The sequence below is a fragment of the Spermophilus citellus genome (assembly GCF_964194105.1).
Source record: "Spermophilus citellus genome assembly, chromosome: 17".
NCBI lineage: Eukaryota > Metazoa > Chordata > Mammalia > Rodentia > Sciuridae > Spermophilus > Spermophilus citellus.
In genome coordinates this window covers 54775294-54798054 of record NC_138199.1, presented here as the reverse complement: position 1 = coordinate 54798054, position 22761 = coordinate 54775294, and the positions used below count along the sequence as shown (strand labels likewise).

Genomic DNA, 22761 nt, shown 5'->3' with positions numbered 1-22761 from the left:
GGTGAACCTGAAAAAAGATGTGCCAAGAGCTTATTAGTAAAGTACCACTGTTTAAATGGTAGTAATAATCATATCTCTTCCAGATGAAATCAAAAATGAAACATATTATATGGAAAACTAGTACTGGTTGATAATCCTAAATGTTAAGTTTACTTTTTTCCCCCTGACTTTAAAGTGCTTCTCCTTCATTCACCTACACAGGTCCAGATGGATGGCTTATTTTTTTAAATATTCTTTTAGTTACTTCATTGGTTCTAACAATACAAGCTCCATGAGTTTAGAAACTGAAGGACTCTACAAGGTAGAAAGGCAGGCTCTATTCAGATAGAGCATATTCACATGCTGACTTGTCTATGACACATCAATATTGTGCCAAGAACATAAGCACAAAGAACAAATAAGAGGGAAATCCAAGATTTATCCCTGTTATATATTCCACTACTGAGAATATCCATGAGGTAGGTGTGCCCTACTTCTAGGGTTTTTGACCTGAAAATTCTTTGCCATATTTTTTTCTTTGTGTTCACTTTTTTTCCCCTCCTTTTTTCTTTTTCTTTCTCTTTTCCACTTTATCTTCTAGAGAGCTGGATAATTCCCAAATAAAAAAGTGCCTTATAAAATTCTAAGGGTGATTTATATATAAAGACAAAATATTTTTTAAACATATAAGTTCTTTCTAAAAAAGTAGTCTCGGGCTGGGGATGTGGCTCAAGTGGTGGCGCGCTCGCCTGGCATGCGTGCGGGTTCGATCCTCAGCACCACATACCAACAAAGATGTTGTGTCCGCCGAGAACTAAAAAACAAATATTAAAAATTCTCTCTTTCTCTCTCTCTCCTCTCTCACTCTCTCTTTAAAAAAAAAAAGTAGTCTCATGCATGTTGAAAATATAATTTTAATTCCATTGCATGTTTCAGAATTCTCAGTCGTAATCCTCTGACAACTGTTGAAGATTCATATCTTTTTAAATTGCCAGCATTAAAATATCTGTAAGTATTACAACAATTTTAAACTCAAGATATGATTTCTGCTCTTCTTGTTTACTTCATCAAAGGGTTAAGTATTTTGTATTAATACTAGAAAGTCATAATTTTAATTTTAATTAGTTGCTGGAGAAAAATGTCATGGTAAAGAAGAGTTAAGGAAGGATATATCATGGGGCAAGACAGCCATCAGAAGAAGGCAGCCATATTAAAGAACACTTACAGATATGGAACATGTAAACACATGTAAGAATATATTATTTATCCCAGAAAGCAAAGAGGAATACATGTATATTATTTTTAAAAAAGAAAAAAAGAGGGGCTTGGGTTGTAGCTCAGTGGTAGAGCGCTTGCCTTGCATGCGTGAGGCACTGGGTTCAATCCTCGACACAACATAAAAATATATAAATTAAGATATTGTGTCCATCTATATCCAAAAAAAAAAGAAAGAAATGATGCAATATGAAAATAAGAAGTAAGATGATGATTTAAAAAAGATGTAAGTTCTATTTTTCAATGCCAAGATCATTATTTGATGGTGCAAATAGTAAACTTACGTATCTTCAATAAGAGCTTTATGGAATTATCTTCTATGCGAAATAAACTCTTAAGGCAGCTTGTTTTATGAGAAGCCAAAATAGAAGTTATCACATGTCCTTGAAATATTTTTTCAAGTATAGAATATTTATTGGGGTTCATCATGAATATCTTGGCTTTCTCTTTCAGAGACATGGGAACAACTCAAGTATCGCTTTCGACAATTGAGAATATCCTCCTGATGACTCTTGAATTGGAAAAACTGTAAGTTATTTTTTTTCTTAGATTTATTTTACTTGATTTTTTTAGGTCTCTTTTCATATCTTGAATTTAAAATTATTTTAATACATTATTTTCTTAACTTTATTGAGGTATAATTTTCATGTAATAAAATTCACACTGTAAGCGTACAGTTTGATGTATAGTAATGTAGTTACCACCACCTGATGATATAGAACATTTGTCATCCCCAAAATAGCCCCTTACATTGCTTTGCATTCATCCACTCCTCCTACACCAGCCCCTACAAACCACCAAATCTTTTATCTTTCCCTATAGTTTAAAATTTTCCAGAATGTCTTATAAATAAAATCATCTAGTAGTAGATTTTTAGCTTCTTTCACTTAGCATAATTCTTAGCATATCTACTATCAGAATAGAAGAGTTGCAGTTTCTCCATGTCTTCATCTAATCCTTGTTTCAAGTTATTCCTTGTTTCAAGGAATAATATTTTTTTAGCCTTTCTACTAGTAGGAATGTAGTGGTATCTCATTGTGGTTTTAATTTGCATTTCTTTAATAGCTGATGATATTTAATATCTATTTTTATGCACGTTTCTTCTCTTTATGCTTTTACATGTTCAAAGTGTCCAGATTTGGCCAATGTGATCTCTATTGTTGTTTAACCACACAATGTGAGTTAAACTAAGCTATTGTTTATGCCAGAATAATGTCTACCATTTACCACTCTCAAACGGAATTGAGATATGGACTCTAGTAGTTGGAGACTTATTCAGATCCTTCTTAGAATTCTATCTTTCTGTGCACTCCTAACCCAGAGCAAGATTTTAAGTTGAAAGGAGATGTTTTTACTGTCACCCAATTCTAATTTCTTTTTTTATTTAGGCCTTCCATACCCACTGCCATGCTTTCCTTTCTGGTGGGCATCTCCCTCCTCCTTCCTATATATTTACAGTATTCAAGAGCCACATGCCAGGCACCATGGCACATGCCTATAATCCTGTCTGCTCAGGAGGCTGAGGCAAGAGGATCATGAGTTCAAAGCCAGCCTCAGCAACTTAGCAAGGCCCTAAGCAATTTAGTAAGACCCTGTCTCAAAAAATAAAAAGGGCTGAGAACACGGCTCAGTGGTTAAGCACTTTTGGATCCAATCCCTGGTACAAAAATAATAATTAAAAAAGCAGTTTACCATTGGTTTCTTGTCCAGGCTATATGTATCAAGAACTCCTTTCTACACTGTCCTGTGGTAGCCTTGGACTGTTCTTCTACTACTCAAGTAACTCCTTTTCCATTAACTTAATCCTCTGTGTTTCTATTTATAGGATCTTACCTAGCCATTTGGCCTGCTGCCTCTGCCAGTTTAAAAATAATATTGAAGTTGTCTGCAAGACAGTGAAGCTGCGATGTGACAGTGCATGTCGGACAAACAATACACGTTGCCGTGAGTCTGAATTGCCTGATGAGAAATGTCTTAACTTTTGTTTTGTTATTCAACTTTTAACTGGTGATCATAGATTTTTCAAACTAATGATGAAACTGCTTTATTTTTATTTATTTATCTAGAATTCAACTCCCTAAATTTCTGGATTGCTCTCTTGCTCAAAGTGAGGTTTTCAGCTATAATTTAATAATATAGCTATTCCGTATGCCTAAGGATGAAGAGAAAGGAATAGAAGGGAGAAGGAATAATATTAATGGCCACACATGGTGTCCTGTGCTTTCTGCTTGGTACTTTGTCTTCCAGTGATAACTTATTCATATAGTACAATGCAGTTAGTAAGCTATTTTTTTATACACTAGGTCTCAAGTGTCCTCTGCCTTATAGTGCAGGCATCAATCTATTTTGATCTGTTTGTGCAACTTTATAAAAGAGAATATTTTATTTGAAGCCTAGGAGTTTCTGATTCTATAATAAGAAATTGCACCTAGACCATCCAACTCTGAACTTCTCTTAATCTCAAACTTTTCTATCCTCAGGTAATTCATGTGCTTTCAAATGTTTTTGTGTATATTAGGTTTATTAGCACTAATTTCATGACTTTCAAAATGTGGTTGCTTTCATATCCAAATAGCTCAAAAATAGGTCTCTACCAGTGATCTTGGGCAAATTATAATAGCACTTTGCTACTTATTACATACATATAACTTATTTTTCAAAATGATTTTTCACCAGTTACATTATTTCCTTTTCCCCCAGAGGTGAGCAGAACAAGTATTTTTCATCTCCATTTACAGATAAGGAAAACAAGATGGGAGGTGTCAAGTGCTATAGCCTTGAACCCAGGTCTTCTGTACCCAATTCTAACCCACATTCCTCTTTTGTCTCCAACCTTACCTCCTCTTTGACTCTCACCACACAAAAAATACTTTTAGTTCTCCTGGGAAAGAAACCAGCTATTGCTGGGTATGGTGGACTGCAATCCCAGTGGCTTGGGAGGCTGAGGCAGGAGGATTGTAAGTTCAAAGCCAGCCTCAGTAACTTAGTGAGGCCCTAAGCAATTTTGTGAGACCATGTCTCAAAATAAGAAAATAAAAAAGACCTGGGGGTGTGGCTCAATGGTTAAGTGCCCCTGGGTTCAAATCCCAGGTACCAAAAAAAAGGAAAAAAGAAAAATCCAGCTACACAATGGTACACTTGACCTCATGTAGTTAGAAGCTTTGGATGATTCCCAGAGCTAAAATTGCTAGTTTTCACATCTAGTATGAAAACAGGGAAGGCTTCTGACAAAAATAGCTTTTCCATTACTGTTCTTCAGAACCTCAAGTATTGTTTATCCAGAAAATGCTGTTATTCTGTAGATTTATTGCACATTCAGCATAGGCATAGAACCAGGAAAACTTAAAAATCTTTTAACTCACATCCCAGATCCCTGCCGTAATTTAGGGAAAGAACCAGTATGGATATGGTGGGGGTTTTTTTTTTGTTGTTGTTGTTGTTTTGTTTTCTGTGTAGAGGCATCTGTTATGGAGCCTAAGATGTATGGGGAACTGGGGCCAGGTGAAGGAACTGGGTGAGTAGGTGGAAAGGACATGTTCAGATGAGGGAGGATGTGTTAACAGAAAGAGCGGAGCCTGTGCTTTAGCATCTTGGTTCTTATTCTCCTTGGAAGAATGTCCTTTGTCATGATCATCTGTGATGGTGGCAGGAACATGACACACTGAAGAGGTGGATAGAGGAAGCCTTGTGCCCCCTCTGTATCTGAGCGGGGACAGCATGGGGTATGTAAATGTAAGGAGACACAGCTGATCTGTAGAGAATCTCTCAGAGCCCATGAATATTTCTCTTCTAGTCTTGGGCTTTTATTGAGTATTGGGCAATTGGCTGTCCTAAACAGAGTTCTTATATACAGTGTGGAATATTCTGAGTTAAGTAGCACTTTGTCAAAAAAGATGTCTTTTTTTTCTTTGTGTTGTTGCCACTTCATAGGTTTAATTATGAAATTATTTTTCTTTCTTCCAAATGACACTTAAATGTTTGGCTGGAATGTACGGCTGTGGACTGACAAAAAGCTGTCCATCAGTCTTCTGTTATCAAAAGTAGTCTCTTCTTTTTTGACAGTTCAAGATGCATCTGTAGGGAATGCAGAAGGATCATTCATGAAGGTGTTACAGGCCCGGAAGAAGAACACTAGCACTGAGCTTTCTATTGAGCCTGAAAAGCCAGCTTCAGATAAAAATGGTGTCACCTTTTCGGGATTCTTAAATGAACAGCTAGACTTCAATGATGAAAGTGATGTTATAAGTGCATTAAATTACATATTGCCATATTTCTCAGAGGGAAATCTAGAAGATGTAGAGTCAACATTATTGCCATTCATTAAACTGCTTTTTTCAAACGTACAAGATGGAGGTAATGCCATGGAATATTTGAAGAACAATACAAATAACTCCTCTCTTTCAACTGCATCCAACAATTCAACTTATAAAAACAAATTAAAGAAGCTTTATTTTCTGGAAAATTTGTTAGATGCAGAAATTCAGGAAAAAATTGATGAGGTGAAAAAAAAAGAAAAAACTGCCATGCTTATGCAATCTAGGCTTTTAGGTCCCAAATTCAAACGCCAAATCTTTCGAAAGAAATTGGAAACTGCCCAACCACAGGAAAACAGCCTAGCAGAGATTGGGAGTGTAGAGAAAAGGCTGCAGAGAGTGAACAGAGTCCTCAAGGGGCCGAAGGGCATATGGAAAAGACACTTCAATGAAATGAGAAAACAGAGTATGGGAAGGAAACAGAGTGCCCGGGCACTTGCGGAGAATGTTGCCCAAGAAGGCAGGCTCAGGAGACCAATCCCAAGGGAACTAGAGCAGCTTCACAAGGTGTGGAGGCCCAGGAAGTCAGTGGGAAACTCCCTCCTGGACGCTTCATTTACAAATGAACGTAAGGCAGCAGTCTCTTCTTTTTTCAAACAATACTCCTTGGGCAAATCTCCCACCTCCAGCATTTCAAAATTACAGCCTGAGATTAGAAGCAAAACAAAAGACTTAACCTACACCCTTTTTGTTTTAGAAGGTGCAAATGCTCGAGTTAAAAGCAGGAAGGCTGATAAACCAGTCACGCGTTCCAAAAAAACTCACAGCTTTCATAAAACTTACCCTCTTGCAGCCCACAGAATACCCAAGGCCAAAGTGAGTCGAAAGTTCAGGAAGGATAATTTGCACAATAGACTGATGCTTGCAAAGAGGCCCCCATTCTCTGCAATAAGGAGCCTCATAAATTCCCCCCCACGAGGGGCCTTTTCATCTTTAGGAGACCTGAATTCTCAGGAGAATCCTTTCTCAGGATTACATGCTCTTTCAGAACCTATAGAAAGTGTTCCTGCAGAAAACAATACTGCAAAAATTCCTTCTGAAAGAAGTATTTTTGAAGCAAACATTACTGTGTTGGATGAACCCACCTCTGAAAATGCAACCTATGAAAACGCTGCTGCAGAGGCTGTAGATTCTGCTGTGACTCCTTTCAACATAATGCCAACTGTTCAACAAACCAATGAGACACAATGGGAATACCTCAACGCGAACACTGACTCACAACCCAAGCCTGAAGACTTATCCTACCCATTGAGGGCATCCCCAGGTGATCAGTTTGAAATTCAGCTAAACCAGCAACTTCGGTCCCTCATCCCCAACAATGACGTGAGAAGGCTCATTTCTCATGTTATTCGGACTTTGAAATTGGACTGCTCTGAGCCCTATGTGCAACTGGCCTGTGCCAAGCTCATCTCCAGAACAGGCCTCCTGATGAAGCTTCTCAGTGAGCAGCAAGAAATCAAGGTGTCCAAGGCCGAATGGGATACGGACCAGTGGAAAACTGAGAACTATATCAATGAGAGCACAGAAGCCCAGGGTGATAACAAAGAGCATGAGGAGACAAGTGAGGTGAGGGCAACTATTGAACAAGAAGCCCAGACTTTTTCATCATTTAGGTTATACAATTGAAGCATTCAAGCAGGAAGACCAGGGGCTTCTAGTCCACATCTTGTCTTGGCCACATAACTTTGCCCAAGACAGTGATCCCCATTTTGTTCCATTAGAGAATAAAGTGGACTTAACACACAAGATAAACAAATAATAGGAAAAAAATGTGTGATAATAAGATGTAACATATTAAATTTGGTGTGTTCTTTAAGAAACTGCAAGCTATTCACCTGGAAGAATGGAAATTTTGAATGGTTAACTTTCATCCTTTCCAGTCTCTTTTTTACTTAATAAAAATTATTCTTTTTCTTTCTTTTAGCTTACAAAAGGAGTCCCGGGATATGGTTATAACAACAAACTCATCTTGGCAATATCTGTGACTGTAGTGGTGACGATTTTGATTATAATTTTCTGTCTGATTGAGGTAAGGACAACAATCAATTCAGGTTCCAGAATACATCTTATCATTGTAATAGATTTAGAACGTATACCCTGAAAATCAAAGCTCCTTCCCCACCTACTACTTGACATTTCTCTTCAGTCACTAACACTGAGTTATGCTTTGTTCTTTTATTGAAAAATATATTCTAGGGATTTTTATTTGTTTTACTTTTTGGTACCAGGGATTGAACCCAGGGGTGTTTGAACATTGAGCCACATCTCCAGCCCTTTTTTGTATTTTACTTAGAGACAGGGTCTCACTGAGTTGCTTAGTACCTCGATCAATTGATGAGGCTGGCTTTGAACTCATAATCCTTTTGCCTCAGCCTCCCAAGCAGCTGGGATTATAAGTGTGCTTCACAGTGCCCAGCCCCAGAGACTTTTAAAGGAACTTCATTTCCAGGGAATCTTTGAGAAATTGAAACCAAGAGAACAAGCTATAATTTCTTAAGAAATTAAGACTAATGTGGCCAGAGATGTCATCGTAGCAAAATTTATCCAACCCAAAACCATGTCCACAATTTGTTACTCTCATTTTTGTAAAGTTTTGATATACTCTCATTCTACCACTGATTTCTTTCCTTGTTACTGAAATGACAAGAGATGACTTCACTCTCAAGCAGCAGTCATTACCCTGGGGTAAAAGGAGAGGGCTAAAAGATAAAAGTGCTATATGTAGACTCAGTGGATCCACACAGCTTCCTCCTCCTCCAGTGTGTGAGGTATTGTCTGAGTAGGTGTTCAGTTAAAGCACTGCAGCTAAATTCTCATCAGGCTACTACAGAGCAGGTCCTAGTGATAATAGTATATTCCTGGCTTTGGCTTCTGTTTACCTTCTGTTTGCTTACATGATGGTTTATTACTTTTCTCAATAGGCAGGTTTAGAATATTAAGAGTCATTTAATAAGCTGACAATCTTGATTCTACCCTCCCAATTCAACCACCCAACTTAGCTAGTTTGCCTTTTCTACTGTAATAGCAGTCCTCCATTCCAGCCAGAGCAGCCTCTCCATATACCCATCACACCATGCTCATTCCTTGCCTATCTAAAATTCCCTTACTTTGCCATGTCTGTGGAAGTTTTATGAATCTGTCAAAAACCAACTCAAGTTCATCTTTCTTCACAAAGCCTTCTCTGAATACCCCAGTTCTCCTGGACCTATGCCAACTATGAGATTTGTCTCCATTTCTTGAGGTGATTGTGAAGCTTTGTCCTTCCCCTCAGAATTTAAATTTTTGGTAAACAATTTTTTAAAAGATGGCTATAGGAGAGAGAAACACCAACATCTCTGCTCCATTAATGGAGTGGAACAGAGATATATAAGGATCAGATGGCTCAGACTTGAATAGAAACCTGATCAGAATGGGTGTTTTCAAATAAAAATCCAGTTCCATGTTGTTTTTCATTGTCCCATCACTACACAACCGAAGCAGGTACTTCATGGAGTATTAAGGTAATATGAAACCAAAATGAGTTTCCATTAGTATGATAGAAAGTACAACTCTGAATTAGTTCAAAGACATGTATTAATTAGAGGAGTAACTGTCTTTCAAATGATTGGAAAGGTATCTTTTTCTTCTAGTATTAAAACTGGGTTAGAAAAATAGAATAAAGGACTAGGGGTATAGCTCAGTGTTAAAGTGCTTGCTTAGCATGCACAAGGCCCTGGGTTCAATCCCCTGTACCACACACACACACACACACACACACACACACACACACACATGCACGTGTGAATGAAAAACCAAATTAAGCCAGGAACATGAGAATATTCCCTTTAATTTTAAAAATTACATGCAGAAATTAATACTTGTAGCTCATAATCTTGAACTTGATAAAACTGTAAAAGGTCACATAATAATTATCCTACTGTCAGGAAAGACTATCTCAAAACCTGTCAAGATATAAAGTTGTATATTTTACTTATGAAAGTGAGACTCAAGAGAAAAGTGGGCAGGGTTAAAAACTCTAAAAAATTAAAATATAAGTCCAAAGGTTTAGAATTTAAACAAAAACTAGGTATTCGATATTATCAATTCTGGATTCTATTTATTCATACTAATAAGATAGCTAATATCTAATCAAGGCAATATTTTCCTTTTACTTTTCCTAGAGATTTATCCTGCAATAAAATACAATCTATCGAAAGACGTACATTTGAACCACTACCTTTTTTGCAATTTATGTAAGTTACAAGTATAACTTGATGATATTTGAAATTTTATAAACCCCCTTGCTACTCATTTGAAATTATGATTAAAAATTTATTAGTAAAAAGTTACTAAAGTTATATAGCAAATCTTTTTAGTATCTAGCAAAGATAAGTATGAGAATTATTATACATAGATTGAAATGAGTCATTACAGAGCAGTGGTTCAAATAGTGTGATTTTATACCCAGGTGACATTTTGGCATCTAGTGGCCAGACACCAGGGATGCTGCTAAACATCTACAATATACAGGACAAAACTCCACAACAAGAATTTTCCAGCCCAAAATGTCAATAGCATTGAAGTTGTGAAGCCCTGTTTTAGAGAAGTAAATATCACAAGTATTTTTTGAGCATTCACTGTTTTATAGCTAAGGCTCTGCATGTATAAACGCAGAAATATAAGTCATAAGTCAGGATCTTCCACAGCAAGATTTCTTTAGTGTGTGGAAAAAGTATTGAGGTTACATTTCATCATATATAAGTTAGAATCACTGCCAAATGATAAATGTTCTGAAAGAATATCTTTTTTCTTCTCCTTCTTCTTTGGCTTTCTTTTTTGTAGAAACCTTGGTTGCAATTTACTCACAGAACTGGGCTTTGGAACATTTCAGGCATGGCATGGACTGCAGTTTTTACACAAGTTGTAAGTGAAATAGAAGATACACGCATGTACAAAAAAAACCCCCAAAACTATGTGTTAAAAACGTTATACAGTTATTGGTTAGCTTGATGTAAGCCCTGTCTTATTCTGAGAAGTATGTCTTAAGATCCATTCATTCTTTTCAAATGAGGAAACTAAGGTACAGAGAAGCCAAGAGACTTGTAATTTATATAGGACATGCTCTGCTTTCCCTAGCACTGATCTCTGGCATAGATAATAGAAAGCATCATGCAAGCAACACCCAAATTAGCATTGCCATGGTAGTCTCAGTGATGATGCTCTGACATGTGAATTGTCCTTGAATTTCATTTTTGAGTTTAACTCTGATTCAATCTCACATTTAGAGTCCCTAACTGCTTAAATATATGCAACAGGGCTACAAAGAATGAAGTTTAGCATAAAGCCCTCCAGGGAGCACAGATGCAGGTGCTTTCTCAATGGAAAGCAGAAACGAATTGGCTCAGGGGACCTCTCTCCCCAATCACCCAGAGCATTATTTTTCTAAAAATACCTGCCTCTGAAGTCATGAATTGTATGTAGGCAGCAAGAGGTGTGAGAAAGATGATGTTTATGATATAGTGTAAAAAACATTTGTAAAGAAAATACATTGCTCTGACCTAATTACATATACTTTCTTTCCTGACTACCCTCAACAAGAAGTATGGGTTTTATTTCCTTTCAGCTCAAAAGGAAATTTTGTTTTTACTTATTTATTTGATTTGTTTTGTTTTTCGGTGCTGGGGATGGAACCCAGGGCCTTGGGCATTCTAGCCAAGCACTCTGGCACTGAGCAACATATACCCCTAACCCCTGAAAGGGATTTAAGACTCAAGGTGAAAGTTCTCCCCTCAACTCAATTTTGGAAAAAATTGTTCACCTGTCTCGTGGATCAGAAATCCAGGTTCACATGGTTCATTTTGGGTTCCATGAAGGGATGGTTATGGTATGCCTGGAGCTGGATTAACTTTTCCTTCAGATGCTCATTTATTGCAGCCACCTCCTCCCCCTCATCAATTTGCTGAAGCCTAACTTGGGGAAAGAATATGGAGAGTCTACTTTTCAAACAAAGCAGGGATGGGTGGTGGGTCAGAAAGACTCATAATGGAGGAGGCACCAACTTATCTCTAGTTTCTGTGTTCATCTGAACAGAAAAAGGCATTTGCTTCATGATGAGAACTCAGAGCCAACTGGCAATGGACATTAACACTCATATCATGCAATGCGAATGGAGCTCTGCCTCTCAGACCAATTCATAGTTGCTTTCATAGATTGGCACATTGAGCCAGACAAGGTGCACAGCTGTGGTCCCAGCCATTTAGGAGGCTAAGACAGGAGTTCAAGGCCAATCTGGGCAACATAGTAAGACCTGTCTCTTAAAAAAGGGGTCAGAAATGAGTTCAAATTCCAGCTTTGCTTCTTACTAGTTTGGTGAACCTGAAAAAAGATGTGCCAAGAGCTTATTAGTAAAGTACCACTGTTTAAATGGTAGTAATAATCATATCTCTTCCAGATGAAATCAAAAATGAAACATATTATATGGAAAACTAGTACTGGTTGATAATCCTAAATGTTAAGTTTACTTTTTTCCCCCTGACTTTAAAGTGCTTCTCCTTCATTCACCTACACAGGTCCAGATGGATGGCTTATTTTTTTAAATATTCTTTTAGTTACTTCATTGGTTCTAACAATACAAGCTCCATGAGTTTAGAAACTGAAGGACTCTACAAGGTAGAAAGGCAGGCTCTATTCAGATAGAGCATATTCACATGCTGACTTGTCTATGACACATCAATATTGTGCCAAGAACATAAGCACAAAGAACAAATAAGAGGGAAATCCAAGATTTATCCCTGTTATTTATTCCACTACTGAGAATATCCATGAGGTAGGTGTGCCCTACTTCTAGGGTTTTTGACCTGAAAATTCTTTGCCATATTTTTTTCTTTGTGTTCACTTTTTTCCCCTCCTTTTTTCTTTTTCTTTCTCTTTTCCACTTTATCTTCTAGAGAGCTGGATAATTCCCAAATAAAAAAGTGCCTTATAAAATTCTAAGGGTGATTTATATATAAAGACAAAATATTTTTTAAACATATAAGTTCTTTCTAAAAAAGTAGTCTCGGGCTGGGGATGTGGCTCAAGTGGTGGCGCGCTCGCCTGGCATGCGTGCGGGTTCGATCCTCAGCACCACATACCAACAAAGATGTTGTGTCCGCCGAGAACTAAAAAACAAATATTAAAAATTCTCTCTTTCTCTCTCTCTCCTCTCTCACTCTCTCTTTAAAAAAAAAAGTAGTCTCATGCATGTTGAAAATATAATTTTAATTCCATTGCATGTTTCAGAATTCTCAGTCGTAATCCTCTGACAACTGTTGAAGATTCATATCTTTTTAAATTGCCAGCATTAAAATATCTGTATTACAACAATTTTAAACTCAAGATATGATTTCTGCTCTTCTTGTTTACTTCATCAAAGGGTTAAGTATTTTGTATTAATACTAAAAAGTCATAATTTTAATTTTAATTAGTTGCTGGAGAAAAATGTCATGGTAAAGAAGAGTTAAGGAAGGATATATCATGGGGCAAGACAGCCATCAGAAGAAGGCAGCCATATTAAAGAACACTTAACAGATATGGAACATGTAAACACATGTAAGAATATATTATTTATCCCAGAAAGCAAAGAGGAATACATGTATATTATTTTTAAAAAAGAAAAAAAGAGGGGCTTGGGTTGTAGCTCAGTGGTAGAGCGCTTGCTAACCGCCCCTTCTTAACCCTGTCTCCGGCGGGTAACAGCCCCTGGAGGCGGGTGCCCATTGGCTGGGCAGCGGGCCAATGAGGGGTGCAGGGCGAGAAGTGAGCCTCACAGGAGGGGGCGGGGCGCGGCCGGCCGGTGCGGGGTCGCGTGCCGGGTCGCGAGCCCGGGGCAGGCAATGTAACGGCCTCTTCCCCGCCCCACCCTCCCGGCTCCGGCCCCCCCCACAGACAGGCTCCAGGCAGCGCCCCGGGCGGCAGCGGTGGGGTGCAGGCTGAGGGAGCCGGGCCTCGACGCCCTCCCTCACCCCGTACCCCAGGAGCCGTACCTAGTCCAGGAGGGGCTGGGGGGTCCCCATGGAGGTGAGAGACGGAGACACCTGCCCTCCCCCTCACCCCCAAGGCCTGAGGGAGGGATTTGAGGTGGTGACGGGCCGGGCTCCCGGGGATGTGGGGGCGGCCAGGCTTGGAGGATGGCGACGGCAGGAGAAGCTGACGGGCTGGCGCGTCCCCAAGTGTGGTTCTTTAAGGAGGCAGGGACCACCGGGAGAGGGTGGGTCGCTTGTGAGGAGCACCTACGGGGCGCCGGGTCTGTGCCGGCGAGCGGGCGGGGGGGGGGGTTCCGGGCGACAGGGTTGGCCGCGGGGAGGAGTCCCTGCGCGGGCTGAGTGGACTGGCAGACTGGGTCCGGGGTCGCTACGATGCCCTGGCGGGGCCCTGGTGGAGACCTAGCGCTGACGCCTTGAACCCGTCGGGTGGCACAGACGCTGGGGCAGGCTGGCGTCGTGGGCCTGTGAGGGTTGTCGGTGCGGCGCAGCGGGACTGGCACACGGGGGGCGGGAGGGTGAGGGGGAATCCCGGGGACAGAGCTGGGGCACCGAATTGGTGTTCCTTGAGAGCGTTTGGAATTGAGTTAGTTGAAGAATCCAGATGGAACAGTCATCTGGCCGTTTAGGCCTGGCTTTGCGCTGCGTGATGACTTTCTCCCATGTCCTTGTTTTCTGCAGCCTAAAGTAGCGTTCCGTGGAGGTGCGAATCGCTGCTGGAACCTCACTGTCGACACCAGCAGCAGATTATCTGATGTATTCAACAGCGTGATGTTGACTGGCTCCACTTCCTTCTATGATTGCTACAAATCGCAGGTCCATTAATAACCCCAACCCTTGGTTAGACAATTCATTCTAAATCAAATTCATGCACCCAAGATGATTCATGGGTGTTTAAATGGCTCCACAGTTAGGACCAGAAAGCCGGTTACAACATTTTAAATATGCAAGAATACATACTTAGGTGTCTATTTTTTATTTTTATTTTTTAAGCAGGGATTGAACCCAAGGGCATTTTGCCACAGAGACACATCCTAGCCAGTTTTATTTTTTCTTGCTAAATTGCTTAGGGCCTCTGAGCTGGCTTTGATTTTGCGATCTCCTGCCTCAGCCTCCTAAGCTGTTGGGGTTTCAGGCAGGCACCACCGTGCCCAGTTCCTACTTAACTTTGAAAATAAGGTCAGGAATAAGATTTTTTATTGACTCTTGTTTCCATCTTGTCTTCAGTATAACATGACATCAGAAATGAGTTCATACTTACTAAGACCAAAGTATACATTTTTAATTTCAAAGAATTTATTGCAGGGCTAGGGTTGTGGCTCAGTGATAGAATGCTCGCCTAGCTCGCGTCAAGCATTGGGTTCGAGCCTCAGCCCCATATAAAAATGAAATAAAGATATTGTGTGTCCACCAACAATAAAAATAATGTATTGCAAATATATTTCTCATTTCAAACATAGTTTTAATCATTTAAAGGTGAATTTTTCTTTATTCTTTGGTTTTGACAGTGTCCTTAGTTAAATGCTATGACATTTATTTTTGTTAATGTATTAAATAAGGCTTAGGGTAATATAAGTCATGTTCATTTGAAATTATTTAACTGGGACATCAATGTTGGTATTGTTATACTTTGAATTATAACAATATATCAAAATTATTTAACCCACATTACAACCTTATATAGTATTATGCCCACTGTACAGATTGAGAAACTGAGGCACAGAGATTTTTGTCCTAAATGACAAACCCCAAGTGGAACCTAGCTCCAGACTTCTGCTGCTCTCTGTAAAGTTTACAATTCTATTAAATTTTACTAGGATTTAATTTCAATGAACTATTTGAAGTATATCAGTGATATAAAGTGACACATTTTACAGTTATCCTAATATGTCCACCCCAAATATTTACATATTTTCAGTAAATATTTTAACTGAAAAGGATTCAGATATTTCAAATAGAATTATGTTTAAATCCACATTATCTTATTTGCTTGTTTTATCCAAGAATACAAAAATTAAATATTCTTTTAAAAGGATTTAACTTTTCTTTTTTTTTTTTTAAATATTTTTTAGTTTTCGGCGGACACACAATATCTTTGTATGTGGTGCTGAGGATTGAACCCGGGCCGCACGCATGCCAGGCGAGCGCTCTACTGCTTGAGCCACATCCCCAGCCCCAAGGATTTAACTTTTCTAACTTTCAGAACTTATATACTCCTCTCCCCTCCCCCATTTTTTGGAGGTGTTGGGCTCCAACCCAGAGCCTTGTGTGTGTTAAGCACACGCTTTACCACTGAACCAAATCCCCAGCCCCAGAATGTTTCACAATATAAAATGTACTTGAAGGAATACTTACAAAATATATTTAATTCCATACAGCTAAAATATGTTAAGGAATTAACTCAAGGCCAATCAGAAGATAAGTACACATAAGTGTAGCTATCATTATTATTGTTATCATTGCCATATTTATAAGCCCACTTTAACAAAACTTCATTTCTGCTAATATATATATATATATATATATATATATATATATATATAATAAAGAGTGTTTGGAAATATATATATATATATTGGAAATACATATATTTCCAAACACTTTTTATCTTATTTGCTATTACACAAACTGAAGATGCTCCATTTGTTTAAACAACTATTCATATTTACTTGTTTGTCTTTTTTTTGTTCATTCATTCATTCATTTGCAGAACTGCAGATTGAACCCAGGGGAGCACTCTACCACTTCTTGGCCCTCCCCGCTTTTTTTTGATGCAGGTTCTTGCTCACTTGGTGAGACTCGCCTCTTACTTTTGGTACTCCTGCCTCAGCATCACTAGGGATTACAAGTGTGCACCTGTACCTGACCCATTTTTAAGTTAAAAAACATTTTTTTAAAAGATGTATGTAAGAAGAACCCAAGGCCTTGCTCATGCTAGGCTAAGCAAGCACTCTACCAGGGAGCTACTTCCCTAACACTTAAGTAACTGTTTCAAAATGATAAGCAAGTATTTATGTCACTTTTGACAAATAACCACTAAAAAAGATTCCAAATAGGCCTATGATAAAGAGATAAAGGAGTTTAGTTGTAGATGGACACAATATCTTTAGTTTTATTTATTTATTTATTTTTAATATTTATTTCTTAGTTGTAGTTGGACATGGTACCTTTTTTAAAAAATATTTTTTAGTTGTAGTTGGACACAATACCTACATAGATTTTTTAAATTGGATCTTTTTAGTTATACATGACAGTAGAATCCATTTTGATATATAGTTTCAGTTCCTTCCCCCATTTATGCCCCCATTTATTTTTCATACTACATTGATTAAGACCTCCTCAATGAGGTTGAACAGCAGCAATAATAATACTCTTATTCTTGATTTTAAAATGACACTGTTGTTTAAAGTTCTGGCAGACATGTTTATCAAGTTAAGTAGTTCTTTCTTTTTCTACTGTTAAGTGTTTTTATTAGGAATTATCTGTTGAATTTTATCTAAAACAGTCAATAAAATATATTAAGTGCCAGCTGCATGCAAGACCCTAAGCTAGGTACTATGGAAGAGTCAGAGAACCATTTAAAGGATAGAATTCCTGCCCTCAGAAAAGTTATTATCTCACTGGGTAGATAAGACAAAATAAATAAAAGGAATGAATAGAGACTTGGAAATTAGTGGTCATTGTGATACTTATGACTGTATTTTCTTCCAAAACAGATTTATTCCCATAAAGCAGCAGCACAAGATGATGAAGAAAAGGCCTCAAGGTAAATATGAGCCCGGCAGTATTTAAATGAGAATTTTATTTTATTTTTAATATTTATTTTTTAGTTGGACACAGTATCTTTATCTATTTTTATGTGGTGCTGAGGATCGAACCCAGGGCCTCACACATGCTAGGCCAGCACTCTACCGCTGAGCCACAACCCCAGCCCCTAAATGAGAATTTTAGAACTCATCTATTTCAATCTTAACAGTGAGGAAACTGCTAAAGGCAGGAAGAATACTTCCTCTCATGTCTCCCCTGGCTCCAGGAAAACTAGTTCCCCAGCCTGCTGAGGTCAAAGGCACTAGCAGGGATGCATCTGCTGTTTCCAGTCCTTAAGGAAAGAGGAGTGGAGGGCAAGAGGTTTGGGCTGTGCCTGCTCCCACTGTTCACGTGCATCACACTCAGCTGGAGCCCTTCTTTGAGGTTTTCAGGGACAGGGAAGGCCTTGGGTCATTAGCGTGCTGTGCTATTCCCCTTCCAGGCTGGCAGAAGTAGAAGTGGAATGTATGAGTCCTTTCTCCAGGTGGTAGGAAAACTTTACCTTCTTGCCTTACTGGTCACCTTCTCACCCCCACTCTCTATTCCTTTTACCTAGATTTCATAGAATTTTAACAGGGAGCTTAGAAAGAGTAGTCTGTCTCTTCTTTTTATAATAAGAAACGGAGAATAAGAAAGGGAAAATATCTTACCCTGTGGTCACAGTGTCAGAAAATGGTTCCTTTCCAGCTAGGTACTTCTCCATTAATTATACCCACACTTGGGCTGTGAGCAACATTTGATATTGTGAATTAGTAGACACATTTCTATGTAAACATCAGCAGTGTTTGAAACAATGCACAGGTTTTTTTTTCCTATTTTTTGTTATGTATATGTCTAAACTGATTTTACAACTCAATCATAAGTGACAGCCTGCAATATGGAAATCAGTGAGCTAGACAACTTTACTAATTGGACTTTGGTATTTACTTGATGTAATTCAACTTGTAGGATAAAGCAGCTAGGAAATAGAATCACCTTCTCCCTCAAGAACCAACCTGCTCCCCACCCCAAAATGATGATACATGTGAGCTTTAAGTCCAAAGAGGACTGATGTGAAAGGCTCTGCAGAGAGTAAAACACTTCAGCCCAGTATGGTTGTGTACTGTACAAGGTACTTAGCCAAGAGGGTAAGCAGAGTTGCTAATCCTGCCTATGCTCATGTGGCTCTTTGGGAACATACATAGAGAGTTCTGGTAGCCCAGCATGCAGGGAATTGTTTTTAGGACCCCAGGTCTAGCATGATTTTGCTCATTGTGCTTATGAACTAAGGTATAGGCTTTGTCCTAAAAAGACCAAAGGTGCACATTACAAAAAGACATGAAAAATGGCATCCATCACTAATTGTCTTGTGCATGTGTTTCCCCCCAGGAGCTGTTTCGGGTCTCTGTGTAGGAGAAGCTCAACGGAAAGTGAAAATCAGGTAAATCTGAAGAGGACCCAGTGCTGTGGCCAGGGAAGGCAGTGGGAAGCAGAATTAATGTTCCCCTTTCTGTTTTCTAGGAGGGCTTTTTCTGGTTAAGGTGGCCACTTTGGCTTAGGGATATGTACAGACCTCTCAATGCCACACGTAAGAAAAACATGGCACAGAAGCTACATGACAAGGACTCCTCTGATGAGGATGAGATTTTCAATAAGGATTATGGGTAAGTGACTGGGGGTGATATAAATTCTCAAATGAAGAGGTAAGGAAAAGCTTAATTGCTCCTTTCAAGAGTAACAACCTTGGCTTTGTTCTTCTCCCAGGGATGAAGCCCCATCACAGACCTCTGCTCCTCCTGAGGGTGGTGAAGAGGGCGGAGAGTAAATCTGTCTTGCCTCAAGCGACTGGCTTCTCATCAGTGCTTGTAAAATACTTATTTTTCTCATATTAAAAGGTACAAAATTCACAACCAATCCTAGCCATGTGGTAAAAAGTAACATGTAAGTAGTTAAATATGTGTGTATAAACAACAAGGGCATAGGCAAGAAGAGCTGGTCTAGAGCTAGAATCCTCTATGGCAGCCATGCTTTTGTAAGAGGCAGTGTGTGCAGAGTTGGAAAGAGCTTCTAGGCCTCATGACCCAGTGTAAATAATCATCTTCAGAGGGCAGAAAACACATCATCTTCAAGGAGTGTGGATTTCTAAATAAAATACCAGTTGTTCTGGTGCACTCTTTCTGGTTCAAGAACCAATCATTTGAAACATAGTTGACCTCATGCCCATGAAGATCTTCCACCTTCCGGCCACTCTCATCAGGTATTGGGGTTGCCAGAATATTTGAATCATTGAACTTGCTGCACTGTGGAGCCAAGCTGTGCTTTTCTTCGCAAGCCTTCAAATCATGTGCAAACATATACCCTGTCTTCATAGGGGATTCTCCACCCTTTAAAAGCTGGTAGAAAATTAATATTGGTTTATTGGTTTTTCATTTTTAAAATGTTGACCCTTGGACATCTAGCAGGATAGGGTAAAGAACATGCGAGAGCAGTAATTTCCCTAGATTTTCCTCCTTGAGCTTTTATTTTGGAAAACATGTATAGAGCTACTTCTCCATTCATATGGACTGCATCAGCCTCTCCTGACCCCACTTAGGGTCACGTGTACTCAGCTCCCTTCAACTCCATCCAACCCCAAACCTACCCACTTCCTGCCTCATCCAGCACCATCCACAACTACAGGATTACAAGTGATAATTTGCAAAAGATGCAAGCATTCCTCCACTCCCATCTGTAGCAACAAAGTTGGTAATAAATCACATTTAGTGATACCTGTGTTGAGAATCAAGTTTGAATCCTGTTCCCCCAGTGTTGAAGATTGAACACCCAAGAAACTCCAAGGCAAGCACAAAAAGTTTTATTTAAAGGATAGAACAGAGAGAGAGGGACAGAGGCTTCTCTGCAGAGGTGGGGGTCCAAGTTGGTGCCTGTTAGCACAAAAAGACCAGGCCGGAAGCAAACTTAAGGGATCATCTCAGCCTTTTATTCAAGAACAAAGTTTCATGCAGGAATAGGCTATGCAGGAATGGGCAACAGGGTCTCTGAGGGACCCACTTTCCTGGTGGAAAAATGAGCCACTGACCAAAGGAGGAGTTTGGGCTTATATATATATAGGCTTATAGAGGTGATTTAATGAGTGTGTCAGTTTGGGCACTCAAGAATTTGGGTTTTTGCAATGGGGATTGGGTCCGTGGCCAGCACCTGGAGAGGATTTATCTTGGAAGAGATTCAAGCTATCAATGTATGGCTTTTTTTTCACTCCCCTTTCCCAGGCCACACCATCTTCAGGTTTTGATTTTCCATATCTAACAGTGTCCAAGAGAGTGGCAGTGTCCTGCCCTTTTACACATTCCAGGTTTCCTTCTCATACCCCCCTTCCTCCCCTTATCTTGCCTATATGGCCAGAATGTGGGAAAGGAGCCTTCCAGGGGTACAGGCAAGAAGCGGGATGTCGCAGGGTGGGGAGCATTCATTGACAGCTCTTTGCAGGGAGGATCCTTGGCAATAGGTTGGAGGAAAGGTAGGTATTAGTATTTTATTTCCTCTTGAATCAGCCCCCATTTTCCCAACCCAATCATTTATCACCTGCACTGCCTGTTCTTTTGCTTCCCCCCTTCAACCAATCCCCCCTCTGAGAATGGAGCCCTTTCTGCAATAAGGGGAAATGGTTGATGACTGCTCTGACTGCTGCAGGCTGAGAGGGGTGATGGGGATAAGCCTTTGGGTTTCCCTTTTAGAAATGTTTTGAGTTCCAATTGAGGGTCGATGTTAAAAGTTTGGTTTCGGAAGCAACAGATTTTAAAGTCATGGAGAGGTAGATGCTTCTGTGAGAAAAAGATGAGTACTGGAATAAGATTAATACGAAAAAAATGTCACAGCATCTGGAAGATGTCAATGAATATCATAATGCTGATAGAAATCAGTAATCTCTCACCAGGAGGTGTAAGATCTAAGAAGTTGATCTTATAACAAGACCAGTGAGGGACATGACCTCTATTTGGGAATGTAAATCTTTAAGGATATTAGTTACATTGCCAGAGTTAAAGAATGGAAACTCAACACTTAGTTTTTATAATGTCATGGATGCCCCATAAGATGTAGTTTTCTAATTATGTAGTTTTCTGATTTTTATGTTTAGTAGAGATCCAGTTATTTCTGTCACTTAAGGCTAGATAATCATATTAGCAAACAGATCAGGCTTACTTGTGTAGAAAGTTAGAAAGATTTGTAGCCTTAAATTGACTAATTTTTAAAAAAATATTTTTAGTTGTAGATGGACACAATGCCTTTATTTTGTTTGTTTTTTTTTTTTTTAATGTGGTGCTGAGAATCAAACCAAGTGCTTCACACATGCTAGGCAAGTGCCCTACCATTGACTCACAACCCCTGCCCTTAAATTGACTATTGACTAAAAAACTTCCGACTCTGATAATCTCTTTTGATAATTATTAGGTACTCCTGTCTAAGAATCCCTCTTTTGTCTTACTTACTCTTGGTGGGGCTAACACAAATGTACATCTTAGGTTAAAATAACTATTGTCTTTCCTTTTAAATGCCTGGATATGGCTGTGCTTTTGTTATAACTGTTTTAGCTGGTCAAATTGACTTTTTTTTTTTTTAAGAGAGAGAGAGGAGAGAGAGAATTTTTAATATTTATTTTTTAGTTCTCGGCAGACACAACATCTTTGTTGGTATGTGGTGCTGAGGATCAAACCCGGGCCGCACGCATGCCAGGAAAGCACGCTACCGCTTGAGCCACATCCCCAGCCCTTGACTTTGTTCTTATCTATTGTTATGAATCAGCTGAAGGCTGGGGTTGTAGCTCAGTGATAGAAAGCTTGCCTAGCTGGGTTTGATCCTAAGCACCACATAAAGATAAATGAATAAAGTTTTTTTTCTTTTAAAAAAAAGAGTTAGCTGAGTTCCCTCAGGGGGGGTTGCTTTGGGGACTTGACAGCAGCCTCTTAGTTCCTTTAGTGCTATCTGCCACAATGGGTGAGGGTCTTGTTGACCATAGGGCTTCCCTTGGAAGCATCATGGATATCTCCCTCTACAATGACCCTCCTCTTTGCAGCATGTGCATTGGTTGGCTTTCTGTTCTCCAGGGTCTCATTAATCCCTCTGATCAGAATGTCATGTGACCCAAAGTCTCAAAAGCCCTTAGAGAAGTCCCCTTATTCCCTGTGTTCAAGCTGACCTCACAGGGCAAGAGCCAAATATCAGCTCTTTTCTTTCCTGGCCCTTTTACTTCCTTAACTTTAGTCTCTAAGCTTTTATCTTAAACATCCCAGCAAGCTAGTTTCACTAGTCTTAAAGTAAAAATACTGGGTTTTAACTTGAATATCTATACCTTTACATTTATTTACCCCTTATATTTAATTGGGATCAGTATTAGTACTGGAAGTTGTCAC

General features: G+C 39.3%; 1 protein-coding gene across 1 annotated transcript; it reads left to right on the top strand.

Moving 5' to 3' along the window:
• The first annotated feature begins 920 nt into the window (after nucleotides 1–920).
• On the top strand, nucleotides 921–19036 carry LOC308636550 (leucine-rich repeat-containing protein 37A-like). The gene is made up of 9 exons (XM_081272104.1): nucleotides 921–987; nucleotides 1708–1782; nucleotides 3080–3198; nucleotides 5317–7133; nucleotides 7492–7596; nucleotides 17284–17333; nucleotides 17817–17861; nucleotides 18743–18794; nucleotides 18875–19036. Exons 2-9 carry the CDS (start codon nucleotides 1712–1714, stop codon nucleotides 19019–19021), a joined length of 2406 nt encoding a protein of 801 aa, XP_081128230.1. The 5' UTR covers nucleotides 921–987; nucleotides 1708–1711; the 3' UTR covers nucleotides 19022–19036.
• The last annotated feature ends 3725 nt before the right edge of the window (nucleotides 19037–22761 follow it).